The 12,750-nt window shown below is 42.0% G+C and overlaps 1 protein-coding gene across 9 annotated transcripts in view; it reads left to right on the top strand.

The window, feature by feature from the left end:
- Window positions 1–12,750, top strand: part of PRLR (prolactin receptor) — a 183,485-nt gene that overhangs the window by 167,607 nt on the left and 3,128 nt on the right. For all 9 annotated transcript variants that reach the window (XM_089312511.1, XM_089312518.1, XM_089312512.1 and 6 more), the window contains 6 exons: window positions 4,068–4,200; window positions 4,813–4,982; window positions 8,033–8,202; window positions 10,555–10,696; window positions 11,947–12,046; window positions 12,583–12,652. In XM_089312511.1, the coding sequence (XP_089168637.1) occupies window positions 4,068–4,200; window positions 4,813–4,982; window positions 8,033–8,202; window positions 10,555–10,696; window positions 11,947–12,046; window positions 12,583–12,652 (785 nt within the window). The remainder of the gene's footprint in view (window positions 1–4,067; window positions 4,201–4,812; window positions 4,983–8,032; window positions 8,203–10,554; window positions 10,697–11,946; window positions 12,047–12,582; window positions 12,653–12,750) is intronic.

The raw sequence follows: 12,750 nt of genomic DNA, 5'->3' as shown, positions 1-12,750 counted from the left end.
TTCTGCGTGCCTATGTTTATCTTAACTCTCCTACATGTGACTTATTGTGGATGCTTCTCCATATATACCCAACTGTGTACATGTATGTATGTGCATCTATATATATGTACAGGTATATATATATTCTTCCATTTTCTTCCAAAGGTATGACCCTGTGTGTAGATATTTCTGTGAGTTTGCACGTGTGAACTTATGACATAGTCTATGGGATGTGTGGACATACGTGGATGTGGTATCTCTGTGGCCAGTCCTGAGTTTTGTGCATTTAGATGGTTTATTGATTTTAACTCTCTTAAATATTCTGCAGTGAATATTTGACTAATTTTAATTTTACAAGCTTCCCCTCCTCTTCTTGAGTTTCCTGAAGTTACTATTAAATACCGGTAAAATAAGAGACACACTTTCAGAGAGACAAAAGGAAAGCAGAGGTCAGAATAATCCATAAGAGAAACTGTATTCCAGTAATCAACAATTGTCCAAATTGGCTTCAAATGTGCTCATTATTGAGCCATAGCATTTGGAATTAAAGAAACTTTTAACTTGACACACTTCTTCCCATCCACGACAAAAAAAAAAAAAAAAAAAACTTGCAATTTTGCCATGATTCTCAGTAACATACCAGCCTGCAGAGGCTTTCCTTGCAGGATGGGCAATATTAAAAAATGTTGGCTGAACTGCACCCAGCTTGCAGGGAGGGTTTCCAGCAGGGCCTGGAGCTGGAGGAATGGAGTCCCTGCTCCCAGTCCTAGCCTGGTGTCCCAGGCCCATCCTAAGCACCACATGATGACAGTTCATGATGTTCTTTCTGGCCACTTTTGCCTGCAGTCCCCTCGTCTCAGCCGTGTGCTCCTCACAGAGGTCTCCTCCTAACTTGCTCAACCGGAAGTTCTGGCCTAGGAGTCTCTGTGAAGGATGAGGGAATAAATGTGAGAGAAAGCAGAGAACTCCAGTTCACTGAGGACATCCGGAAATGCCCTATTCTGCTCATGACTTCCTGAACTAAATGCCGTGCCCACCTGCCAGGGAAGAAGGAGGAGCAGCTGGAGTTACCGAGCTGGGTGTGGTCAGCCACCCCAGTGCAGCAGCATCCAGCCAAACTCCTGGGTTATTCTGTCTTTGCCTCTGACAACCATGCCAGAGGAAGGCGGAGCAGCTTGCCAAGAATTTTGGAGAGCAGGCAACTAAAAATTATATCCCCTTGACATTGTATTCTCCATATTCCCTTATTCAGAGCTTCCAGCTTCTAACTTGGAACAGGATACAGGTCTTAAATATCAACGGTAGCAACAACAGATGCTGGCGAGGATGTGGGGGAAAAGGACACTAACCCACTGTTGGTGGGAATGCAAACTGGTAAAGCGACTATCGAAGTCAGTCTGGAGATTGCTCAGAAACCTGAATATAACCCTACCATACAACCCAGCCATCCCACTCCTTGGAATTTACCCAAAGGAAATTAAATTGGGAAACAAAAAATTGGTCTGCACCTTAATGTTTACTGCAGCTCAATTCACAATAGCTAAGACCCGGAATCAACCTAAATGCCCATCAACAGTAGACTGGAGAAAGAAATTATGGGATATGTACTCTATAGAGTACTATACAGCAGAAAAAAAAAAAAAAAAAAAAAAAAAAAAAAACACACACACACACACAATGAAATCGGGTCATTTGCAACCAAATGGAGGAATCTGGAAAACATTATGCTGAGTGAAATAAGCCAGTCCCAAAGGGAAAAATATCATATGTTCTCCCTGATCAGTGACAACTAACCAAGCACCAAAAAGGAAACCTGTTAAAGTGAAATGAACACTATGAGAAACAGTGACTTGATCAGCTCTTGCCCTGACTGTTGATGAACAACTTAATACATTATCCCTCTTAGTATTTTTTTGTTTGTTCTGCTTTATACTATTGGTTGAATTCTGTAATTAATACACAGTTATTCTTAAGTGTTGAAACTTAACTGAAAGGTGATCCCTGTTAAACATAAGAGTGGGAATAAGAGAGGGAAGAGATGTACAATTTGGGACATGCTCAATCGGACTTGCCCCAAATGGTAGAGTTAGAAACATACCAGGGGATTCCAATTCAATCCCATCAAGGTGGCATGTACCAATGCCATCTCACTAGTCCAAGTGATCAATTTCTGTTCACAATTGATCATGATAGGACTAAGAGTCAAAGGGATCACATAAACAAGACTAGTGTCTGCAAATACTAACCAATAGAATAAAAAAGGGAGAGAATGATCCAACATGGGAAGCGGGATACACAGCAGACTCATAGAATGGCGGATGTCCTAAACAGCACTCTGGCCTCAGAATCAGCCCTTAAGGCATGCGGATCCGGCTGAAAAGCCCATGAGAGTATTAGAGTATTTCAGGCATGGAAAGCCAAGACACTCTGGCAAAAAAAAAAAAAAAAAAAAACAGCAACAAACCTAAATGAAAGATCTCTGTGAGTGAGATCCCAGTGGAAAGAACAGGTCATCAAAGAAGGAGGTACCTTTCTCTGAAGAAAGGAAGAACTTCCACTTTGACTACGACCTTGTCTAAATATGATCAGAGTCCGTGAACTCAAAAGGCTTCCATAGCCTTGGCAACTCAAGACAAGAGCCTAGAGTGATTACTGATGCCATAAACAAGAGTATCAATTTATTAAGTCAACAACAGGAGTCACTGTACACTTACTCCTTATGTAGGATCTCTGTCCTTAATGTGCTGTACATTCTGATTTAATGCTATAACTAGTACTCAAACAGTATTTTTCACTTTGTGTTTCTATGTGGGTGCAAACTTGAAATCTTTAGTTAATATATGCTAAACTTATCTTCTGTATATAAAGAGAATCGAAAATGAATCTTGATGTGAATGGAAGGGGAGAGGGAGCGGGAAATGGGAGGGTTGCAGGTGGGAGGGAAGTTATGGAGGGGGGGAAGCCACTGTAATCCATAAGCTGTACTTTGGAAATTTATATATATTAAATAAAAGTTTAAAAAAAGTTAAGTAATTATTACATTTTCCAGAAAAAAAATATCAATGGTAGCTCACAGATAGGAGAGCTACCCTTTCCCCTACCTCTTACCCTGCCTCCTACCCAAAAAGATCGATATAATTAGAAGAAAACCCCTTTCCACCTCACCACAAAAATACCCAGGGAGAAAGGGAAATAATAAGAGAGGGAAAGGAACTGAAACCCAGGATTCAGAAATGGGAATGGGAAGAGTTGGTTCATGATTACATAGAGTTAACTAGGAGGGTTAAATTCTGGTGTTCCACAGCGCAGAAGGGTGAATGTAGGTTACAATAATTTGTGTATCTTATTTCAAAATAGCCCTAAGAGAGGATTTTGGATGTTTCCAACACAAATAATAAATGTTTGCTAATTAACTTGATCTGATCATTAAATGTTGTAAACATATATTACAATGTCACAATGTACCCCACAAACATATACAATTATTCTATGACAATTTAAAATGGGGAAAGAGGGTGAGGATCTAGACTGTGAAACTGGTCACAAAGTCAAAACTGATTGAAATCAGGGCTAGGTGGAGGGAAACAGAAGAGGAGAAGAGAAGAGAAGGGAGCAGCTGAGGATGCCCAAAGGGTCCGTCAGTGATATCATGATCAGAAACAAGATCAGAAACAGAGGCCAGGTTAGTTACATGGAAATGGCAGAAAGGTGGAAATTAGGGAGCTAGGGGGTGGGGGCAGAGAGCAAGCTGTTGATTGACAAAGCATCCATGGGCTGCCGATACCCAGGGACAATTCTTTGGCCATCCTTATGCTGGGGGAGTGTATCAGCGCTGGTGCTGAGCGAGGCTGTTGGTATCTCCGTCTCAAAGTACACACACCCCACCACAAAGCTCTGTCTCTCTGAGAGCCCTGCCCACACCTGGGTGCTGATTCCTCAACATTTCTGAGTACCACACCCCTAGGCTGACTCACCCTGAGACTTCAGCACTGACCCGAGTCCCATAGATTTGCTTTGGTAACCAGAATAATGGGCTATTAGTTGAATGGACCTCAATATTGACTTCAACAGCTTGTGGTTTTCTACAGGGCAGTCACCTCCTGGAAAACCTTTCATCTTCAAATGCCGCTCTCCTGAGAAGGAAACATTCACCTGCTGGTGGAGGCCTGGAGCAGACGGAGGACTTCCTACCAATTACACACTGACTTACCACAAGGAAGGGTACAGAGTTCTCTTCTATCCATACCCCTATGGCCAAAGTACACTGGTTCTAAGTTAGAATTACCACCCTTGCCTGGATTTACATCAAAAAGCATCATACCAGTTGTTAAAAGGGAAGTCCAGTTTCCATGACATCAGTTTTCATCCATTTGAGTCTTTTTAAAAATGAAGTGTAACTTGATATTTTTAAGTATACATTTAAAATGCATATGCAAAAATGCTGCATTGTACAGAGCCCCATTATATGTGTTCAAGCTAAAGTTCCAGTTTCCCACCCCGGAAATGACAGTGCCTTGGCCATTGAAAGTGTTTATGAGCAGGGGGAATATATCACAAAGCCAACCAAGACAACAACAGAAGAAACGGGTTAATGAGAAGCAGAGTAGCTGAGTCCCAGAAACCACCTTTCTAATTCATTCTCCAGCTTTCTCTCTCTCACTCCCTCACTCCAGGCTAACATGGGTAGAGCACAGAAGCCGGGGAGCTATTGTTCACTCTGGTTTTGTACTTGGACTGTCTGATCCCAAACATTAGTGGGGTTGATCTACTAAGAAGATCTAAACTGTTTCAATTACTTTCTTACTCACTTCTAATACATTTTACTCATTGCAGAGAAACAATCACTCATGAGTGTCCAGACTACAAGACCGGTGGTCCCAACTCCTGTTACTTTAGCAAGAAGCACACCTCCATATGGACGATATACATCATCACAGTGAATGCCACCAACCAGATGGGAAGCAGTGTTTCGGATCCACGTTATGTGGATGTGACTTACATAGGTAATGGGAGGGGGAATGAGTGAGGAATTTGTTACTCCGTTATGCATTTACCAGTGGTCAAACTCAGTTTGAGTTTTCTTGGCTTTTGAATGGATCCCCCAAAAAAGATGAAATAATTCACAATTTCATTGTCAAGCAAGAATTTCAAACAATTTGTATTGAGTCATTCCTGACAGACTAGTGTTTGAGATCCTTGAATCCTCTGGCCTTCCCTTCCTGTCCCCTTGCATGCAGCATGAATGTTATGTGTGTGCCTTACTTACCAACTCTTCTCTCCTGCCCTCCCTGTGCAATCCGTGTCCTCTTCTTCCTTGACAAATTGAAATTTCTTTTCTTTCTCTCCGATAGAGATATTCTCCATACGGAAGTAGCACTCTGAGGGGTTTATATGATTCCATAGCCACAGGAATCACTCATTTAATTTGCTCCAATCTCAATTCTCAAATGCATGTACTTCCTAGAAATCTGAACTATTATTTTACAAATAAGAATTGTGGAGTAAATAGGTTCACTTGAGCAACAGGCCGAAGGTCAAGATCTCAAGGACAATCTTTGGAGAATCCATTAGCAGAGTACAACAAAGTGGACCTGATAGATGCTTCTTGCTTTGCTTGACTAACATTAAGCTGCAGGGCAATTGGGCATAACTACAACAGCTTTTATTATCTAATGAGGATGACAAAGGAAATCCTAGGGAAAGTGATGGCTTGCCTAGGAGTTGGCCTCACACTTTTCTTGGATAATAGTCTGTACAGTAGTTACCCAAGTCTCTGATTTACCTAACACCACACAACAAGGAAAATCAGAGTATTCACTTCCATATCATCCCATTGGCATGTTATCAATGATTGATCCTAAAAAACTAGAAAAGTTCCCAATACCAACTGACATACACTTGAAGAATATTTTCTTCCCCCAACAAATAACTGGAATGAAGATAGGATTAGAAACTTAATTTGATCTTAGTTTAAGAAAATAATAAAGGCAATCTCTCTGGCAGGGAGGAATAAAATAAATTCTGATCCTATATATTTATTGGAGATACAAAGTCTTTAACATGCTAAATGCTGATTAATTCTTCATTTTCATGGTTTTTCCCCCTTGAAATGCCTTGTCCTCAAGTTTTATAAATTGAGAGCAAACAATGAAAACAACAGAAATTCTGAAACAAGCAACTGTTATATTGAATGTGATTCTCTCTCTCTGTGTGTGTGTCTCTCTCTCACACACACAACACAAATGGGTTCACTAAAGCAGTAGTTTTAAAAAATGAAGTCAATAGGCTGGCGCTGTGGCTCACTAGGCTAATCCTCAGCCTGCGGCGCCAGCACTCCGGGTTCTAGTCCCAGTTGGGGCGCCGGATTCTGTCACGGTTGCTCCTCTTCCAGTCCAGCTGTCTGCTGTGGCCCAGGAAGGCAGTGGAGGATGGCCCAAGTGCTTGGGCCCTACACCCACATAGGAGACCAAGAAGAAGCACCTGGCTCCTGGCTTCGGATCGCAGTGCCAGCCGTAGTGGCCATTTGGGGGGTGAACCAACAGAAGGAAGACCTTTCTCTCTGTCTCTCTCTCTCTCTCACTGTCTAACTCTGCCTGTCAAAAAAAAAAAATGAAGTCAATAAGTTTTATCAAATTTGCATTAACTCTGGAAAAGAAATCTCTAGTGAAAGAATGTGTTGGGCTGCATGTTTCAGAATAAGAAAAGTGCGTGAGGAATTCCTATATAACCCTTCAGCATACATTGTTGGTGACGGGCCATGGAAGTTCATTAGCAACCAGTTTTTACCACAATACATTTTCTGTCCACTCAGCTCTCATCCAGTGACAACCCACAACAGAAAATGACAACACTAGCAAATAATGGAACAGAAATAAATGTCTTTGTTGTCATTGTCATTGGATAACATATATCTATGTTGAAGACACCTGAAAGCTGTAGTTCCCAACTGAGGGCTATTTTGTCCCCCACAGGATACTTGGCAAAGTCTAGAGACAGTTTCACATTTTTCAACTTGCAGGTGGGCAGAGGGCAGTACTGACATCTGGTAGGTGGAGGCAGAGATGCTGCTATGCATCCTACAGTAACTAGGACAGCCCCCACAACAAGGAAACATCTGGCCCAAAATGCCAGTGGCACTGAGGTTAGAAAACTGCTAGAAAGGATTCATTCTACATATTTTACCTGCACATTTGCACAGATATTTTTTTATCTCAGACATTGCTCAATAGATATTTGATTTAAGATTTACATTAACTGATTTTGTTTTAGTAAATTCACCTAAAATATTCTTTCTTAGGTGTTCACTCAGTAATGTATAAGCATTAGGATTAGTGGAAACTTCTTAACATTCATTTTTTTTAGGCAAATGTAGGTCATAATGCCACATTCATCCATGGTAGTTACATATACTCTTTCTCCACGCAGTATAGAGACTGATTTGAGGACATAATAAATGAATGGAGAAAGTGTTACAGCACCTCTGACACTTCACTCTTAGGGAGGTACCACCGGCCCTTTGCTTACCAGAATCTGAGAGTAAGCACCTCCTTCATTTTTTTATTTTGTAAAATACACATACCATAAAGTTCACCATATTAACCATTTTAAAGTGTTGAATTCGGTGGTATTTCTTCTGTCTCTGTGATATGCAAACATGATCTAGTTCCAGCTCCCAGCTGAGGAAAATAACCTATGTTAAGTCCCCTGCTGAGTCTTCCATCCCAACTCCCACTTTCAAATCCCAGCCCAATTTGTATCACCTACACCCTGTCATCATGAAAATGATCTGGGGAGGTACCTGACCCAGGTTGCTAGAAAGTAGAGAGCGTGACGAGAATGAAATCTCAGCAGCATGTTATTCTGTCTATCCAAACCTCATTTTCAAGGACCAATGTGACAGATCACATTCTAAGAGGCAGATGGCATGGGACTTGTGGAAATGCAGTGGGCAGAGCAGGCTGATAAATAGAAAATGCAATCATAATCAAAAACAGCAGAGCCAAATAAAAGGTACCAGCAATGAATGCTATTGAAGTTTCTTTTCCATCTACAGTTGAACCAGACCCTCCTGTGAACCTGACTTTGGAAGTAAAACATCCAGAGGACAGAAAACCCTACTTGTGGGTAAAGTGGCTTCCACCTACCTTGGTTGATGTGAGATCTGGTTGGCTCACACTACAGTATGAAATTCGATTAAAACCTGAGAAAGCAGCTGAGTGGGAGGTGAGTCAAACAGGAAACATGTCTTTTGGCAAGGATGGAGCCCTCATAACCAAGAAGAGGCCCTTCCTCCTAATTATTAGGCTATGGCTATGATGTAGGCTTCTCAATAAAAACATGACCCACTCAGATATGGAAAGCTCCCCCACCCTGTTAATTGAAGGAGGCCCCTTGTACTGCACAACCTGCTCCCCCAGGATCCAGTCTCCTCCCTAAGTATATCTTAGCTGTGGACAACTGTGGGAGTAATTCAGTGATACCAGGGGTGGTGGTCAAGGAGATCTTCAGCATAATCTGTCCATGGGCAACAGCTGTGCTTGCATTCACTTTAAAATGTTCCAAGGAGTGGGCATTGTTGTGCAGCAGATTAAGCTACCACTTGGGACATCTGCATTCCCAGAGTGCCAGTTTGAGTCCTGGTTACTCCACACTTCTGATCCAGCTTCCTGCTCGTGTGCCTGGGAAAGCATTAGATGATGCCCCCAAGTACTTGGTTTCCTGCCCACCCATGTGGGAGACCCATGTGGAGTTCTAGTCTCCTGTCTGTTACCTGGCTCAGCCATGGCTATTGCAAGCATGGATAGCAGATACCACTGGGCCGGCGCCGTGGCTCACTAGGCTAATCCTCCGCCTAGCGGCGCCAGCACACCGGGTTCTAGTCCTGGTCGGGGCGCCGGATTCTGTCCCAGTTGCCCCTCTTCCAGGCCAGCCCTCTGCTGTGGCCAGGGAGTGCAGTGGAGGATGGCCCAGGTGCTTGGGCCCTGCACCCCATGGGAGACCAGGATAAGCACCTGGCTCCTGGCTCCTGCCATCGGATCAGCGCAGCGCGCCAGCCGCAGTGGCCATTGGAGGGTGAACCAACGGCAAAGGAAGACCTTTCTCTCTGTCTCTCTCTCTCACTGTCCACTCTGCCTGTCAAAAAAAAATGAAAAAAAAAAAAAAGATACCACTACCCCATTCTCTTCCTTTCAAATAAATAAAAATAAATAAATAAATAAGCATTTTTTTTTGACAGGCAGAGTGGACAGTGAGAGAGAGAGAGACAGAGAGAAAGGTCTTCCTTTTGCCGTTGGTTCACCCTCCAATGGCTGCCGTGGCCGGTGCGCTGCAGCCGGCGCACCACGCTGATCCGATGGCAGGAGCCAGGTACTTCTCCTGGTCTCCCATGGGGTGCAGGGCCCAAGCACTTGGGCCATCCTCCACTGCACTCCCTGGCCACAGCAGAGAGCTGTCCTGGAAGAGGGGCAACCGGGACAGAATCCAGTGCCCCGACCGGGACTAGAACCCGGTGTGCCGGCGCTGCAAGGCGGAGGATTAGCCTATTGAGCCGCGACGCCGGCCTAATAAATAAGCATTTATATAAATGCATCAATGTAAAGAAATAATACAGTAAGTTACAAGCATCATAACATTCTTCTACCCTTAAACACTTTAATACAAGCCCCTTTAAAAAGGGACCATTCCTGAACACATCTAGAATAATAGGATCACACATAGGAAACTTAATAAAAATTCCTTAACATCATTAGAAGCCAGTCCATATTTTAATCCCCTCCCACCAGCTGCTTCAAGAACAGCTTCAAGAACATGACTAATAGCTCATTTGTCTCCAGGACCACACACTGTAGCTGGTTCTTATAATACTTGTCCCATAGAATGCCAGGTCACTGGTCCCATAGGACGTCCCACATTCTTTATTGATCTGATTTGCTGTTTGTGGGGTCATTTAGCTAATTTCTCTAGCTCCATACTTCCTGTAATGAAACATTAGATCAGATTCTGGTTGAACAGTTTTGGGGCAGCATACTTCAGAGGAGATATTATGTGCTTCACGTTGCATTGTATTGGTGGAGACACAAACCATCCCTCTACTTCCCATAAGTGATTCTAAAACTAATTTGTGGGGTGGAGAGATGACAAACTGATCCCTTGGTTATAAAGCCATGTTTAATTCATGCATTATTATTTCAATGTGCATGAATACCTAGCTCTCTTCCTTTTAGTGGTTTTAACACCAATGAACAATCCTTGAGTTAGTTGCTTGGTTAGGGCTTATAAAGTAAAGAACGATCCAATTTCATGATTCCCTCTACATTTATTAACTGCCTTTCATAAAGTAGAGTGGAGGAGTAAATGTTTGTCTGTCTGAAATAGAGTTCCAGATAGGGGAAAACCTGTTAAGGTTTGGTATGAGCAATTTTCAAGAGGAAGAAGACAGAGCTGAGCGAGTGAAAAGGTGATAACAATGTATTCTCTAAGTGTAATTAATACAGCCCAACTCTTCCAATAGCTTGTTATTTAGGGAAGAAGTCTTTTTCTTCATAACCTAAATAAAAAATTATTTGTTTTCTTTAGACTCATTTTGCTGGGCAGCAGACACAGTTTAAGATTCTCAGCTTATATCCAGGACAGAAATACCTTGTCCAGGTTCGTTGCAAGCCAGATCACGGGTTCTGGAGTGTGTGGAGCCCTGAGAGCTCCATTCAGATACCTAATGGTGAGTTTCTCGGCTACCTTTGACTATTATTCTAAATATTTTTAGATGGCAAACCTGCACTTAATAACTACTAATGGAAAAACTACTTTGAGTTGTCACCAGAGCAAGAAGTGCAAGTGGGTCTGTGGCCTCTCTACCTCATGAAAGGATATTTGGAAGGGCTGCATGGCTCCCTGGGTCACTGTCAGTGAGGACCAGTTGTAGGGTAGGATTGCAGAAACTATCTCAGAGGGCCTAATGGTCAGGCATCCTATCCTTCCCATCTGCCACACTTGCCCATCCAGTCAAGGTCATGATCCAGTCCTCCCAAAGTCTATTCGGTGGTCTCCCATCTCAACAACATGAACTGATGTTTAACGTCTCACATGGATTATGTCTTGGTCTCTAAGTTAAGGCACAGTATACAAGAAGCACTCAGTTCTAATAAAGTACCAATAAATTTGGTGGCTTCTATTCATAGGGGCATAATTCATCTTGTGTTTCTGGAGTATGTTTACAAAAAGTCATTACTTTGTTTGGGCTTCCCAACCCTCTCGGGTCTTCGGAGAGAATTTCATGACTGTTAGGAATTAAAAGAGGAAACGGAAGCTCAGGGAAGTTAATGGACTTTTTCAGAACCTCCTGGCAAATTCTAGCTCTTCTAATAAGTTGCCTGGCCAAAGTATCAGCGCTTTCATTGGCTTAGCTTTCTGGAAAGAGCACTGAAGTGTGGGTCAGGACTTGCATTTTGCCCACCTCTGGGTCATACTAAATAAAAGCGCAGGGCATAGAGGTAGAAGGCCTGGGTTCAAATCCCAGACTTCACTTCTATAGTGATGTGACCATGAATAAATTACTCTTTTCTACTTTCTTGTCTATAAAACAAGGCAATGTATGTAAAGGGCTTAACACCATCAGTGGCTTTTAGTAAGAATGTAATAGATGTTAGCTTTATGATCATAACTTCAGCTAACCATATGCCCTCAGATATCCTCTTTAAGACTCAAGTAAAAGAATATGTGAAAGGATTTTAAAATGTATAGAGCACTATAAAAATATATGTAACTTATGAAAATATATTTAATATTGAAAAAAGTTAAACTTCCCCTGATGCTACTTTGCTTTGCACTGCTCTTCAAATGAAAAGAGATAGGTGTGTGGGATGGTGGGAGAGGACTGTTTATTCAACAGCTTTATTCATAGGTTTGTTTTTGCTTTCTTTTTAAATGATACTGTATGTGATCAAAGTTTCCTGGCTGTTTGTTTTTCAGACTTTACCATGAAAGATATAACCGTGTGGATCTTTGTGGCTGTTCTTTCTACCATCATCTGTTTGATTATGGTCTGGGCAGTGGCTTTGAAGGGCTATAGGTACTGCATTGTCTCTCAATCCTTCTCCCAGTCATGGTTGTCAGGGATAACAGCAAAAAAAAAAAAAAAAGATAATACACAGATGATGGGAACCTACAGATAATCCAAGCACCTCATTTTAGCCATTAGTTGCAGTGTTCACTCATTAAAAAAAAAAAAAACTTTTATCAGTGCTAGAGAAAGTAAAAAAAAAAAAAAATGGGTTCCTTTGAGGCCAGTACTCTTCCCATCAAAAAGAGGTTCGCAGTTGGGAAATAGTAACAATCTGACAAGAACAGATGAAATCATGAGAAGGAAAAAAATCTGAATAATCCACCAAGTTCAAAATCATCCTCCTAAATTAGCCACAGCAAGTGTTAACGGGGGTCTCTGTAATTATTATCTTCATCATTGATTACTAGTCTCGTGTAGCCCGAGAACTCTAACTCCATCGCCCACAGACCATGTAGCAGTAATTTTGGAGATAATACTGATCTTTCAAAAATTACAAAGTGAAAAGATGACTCACTTATCCAATCTCACAAATTATTTTGTAGCATGGTGACCTGCATCTTTCCACCAGTTCCTGGGCCAAAAATAAAAGGATTTGATACTCATCTGCTGGAGGTAAGTGCCAAAGACAGAGAACATGACTCACAGCTTTGTAACAATTAACATCACACATGCACACGCAATCCCTCTTGAGCTAGCCTGGCCAGCTTAAC

This window comes from Oryctolagus cuniculus, chromosome 14, assembly GCF_051225735.1.
Source record: "Oryctolagus cuniculus isolate XC-2025 breed Fujian yellow rabbit chromosome 14, ASM5122573v1, whole genome shotgun sequence".
NCBI classification, from domain to species: Eukaryota; Metazoa; Chordata; class Mammalia; order Lagomorpha; family Leporidae; genus Oryctolagus; species Oryctolagus cuniculus.
This window is presented reverse-complemented; position numbering and strand designations above follow the sequence as displayed.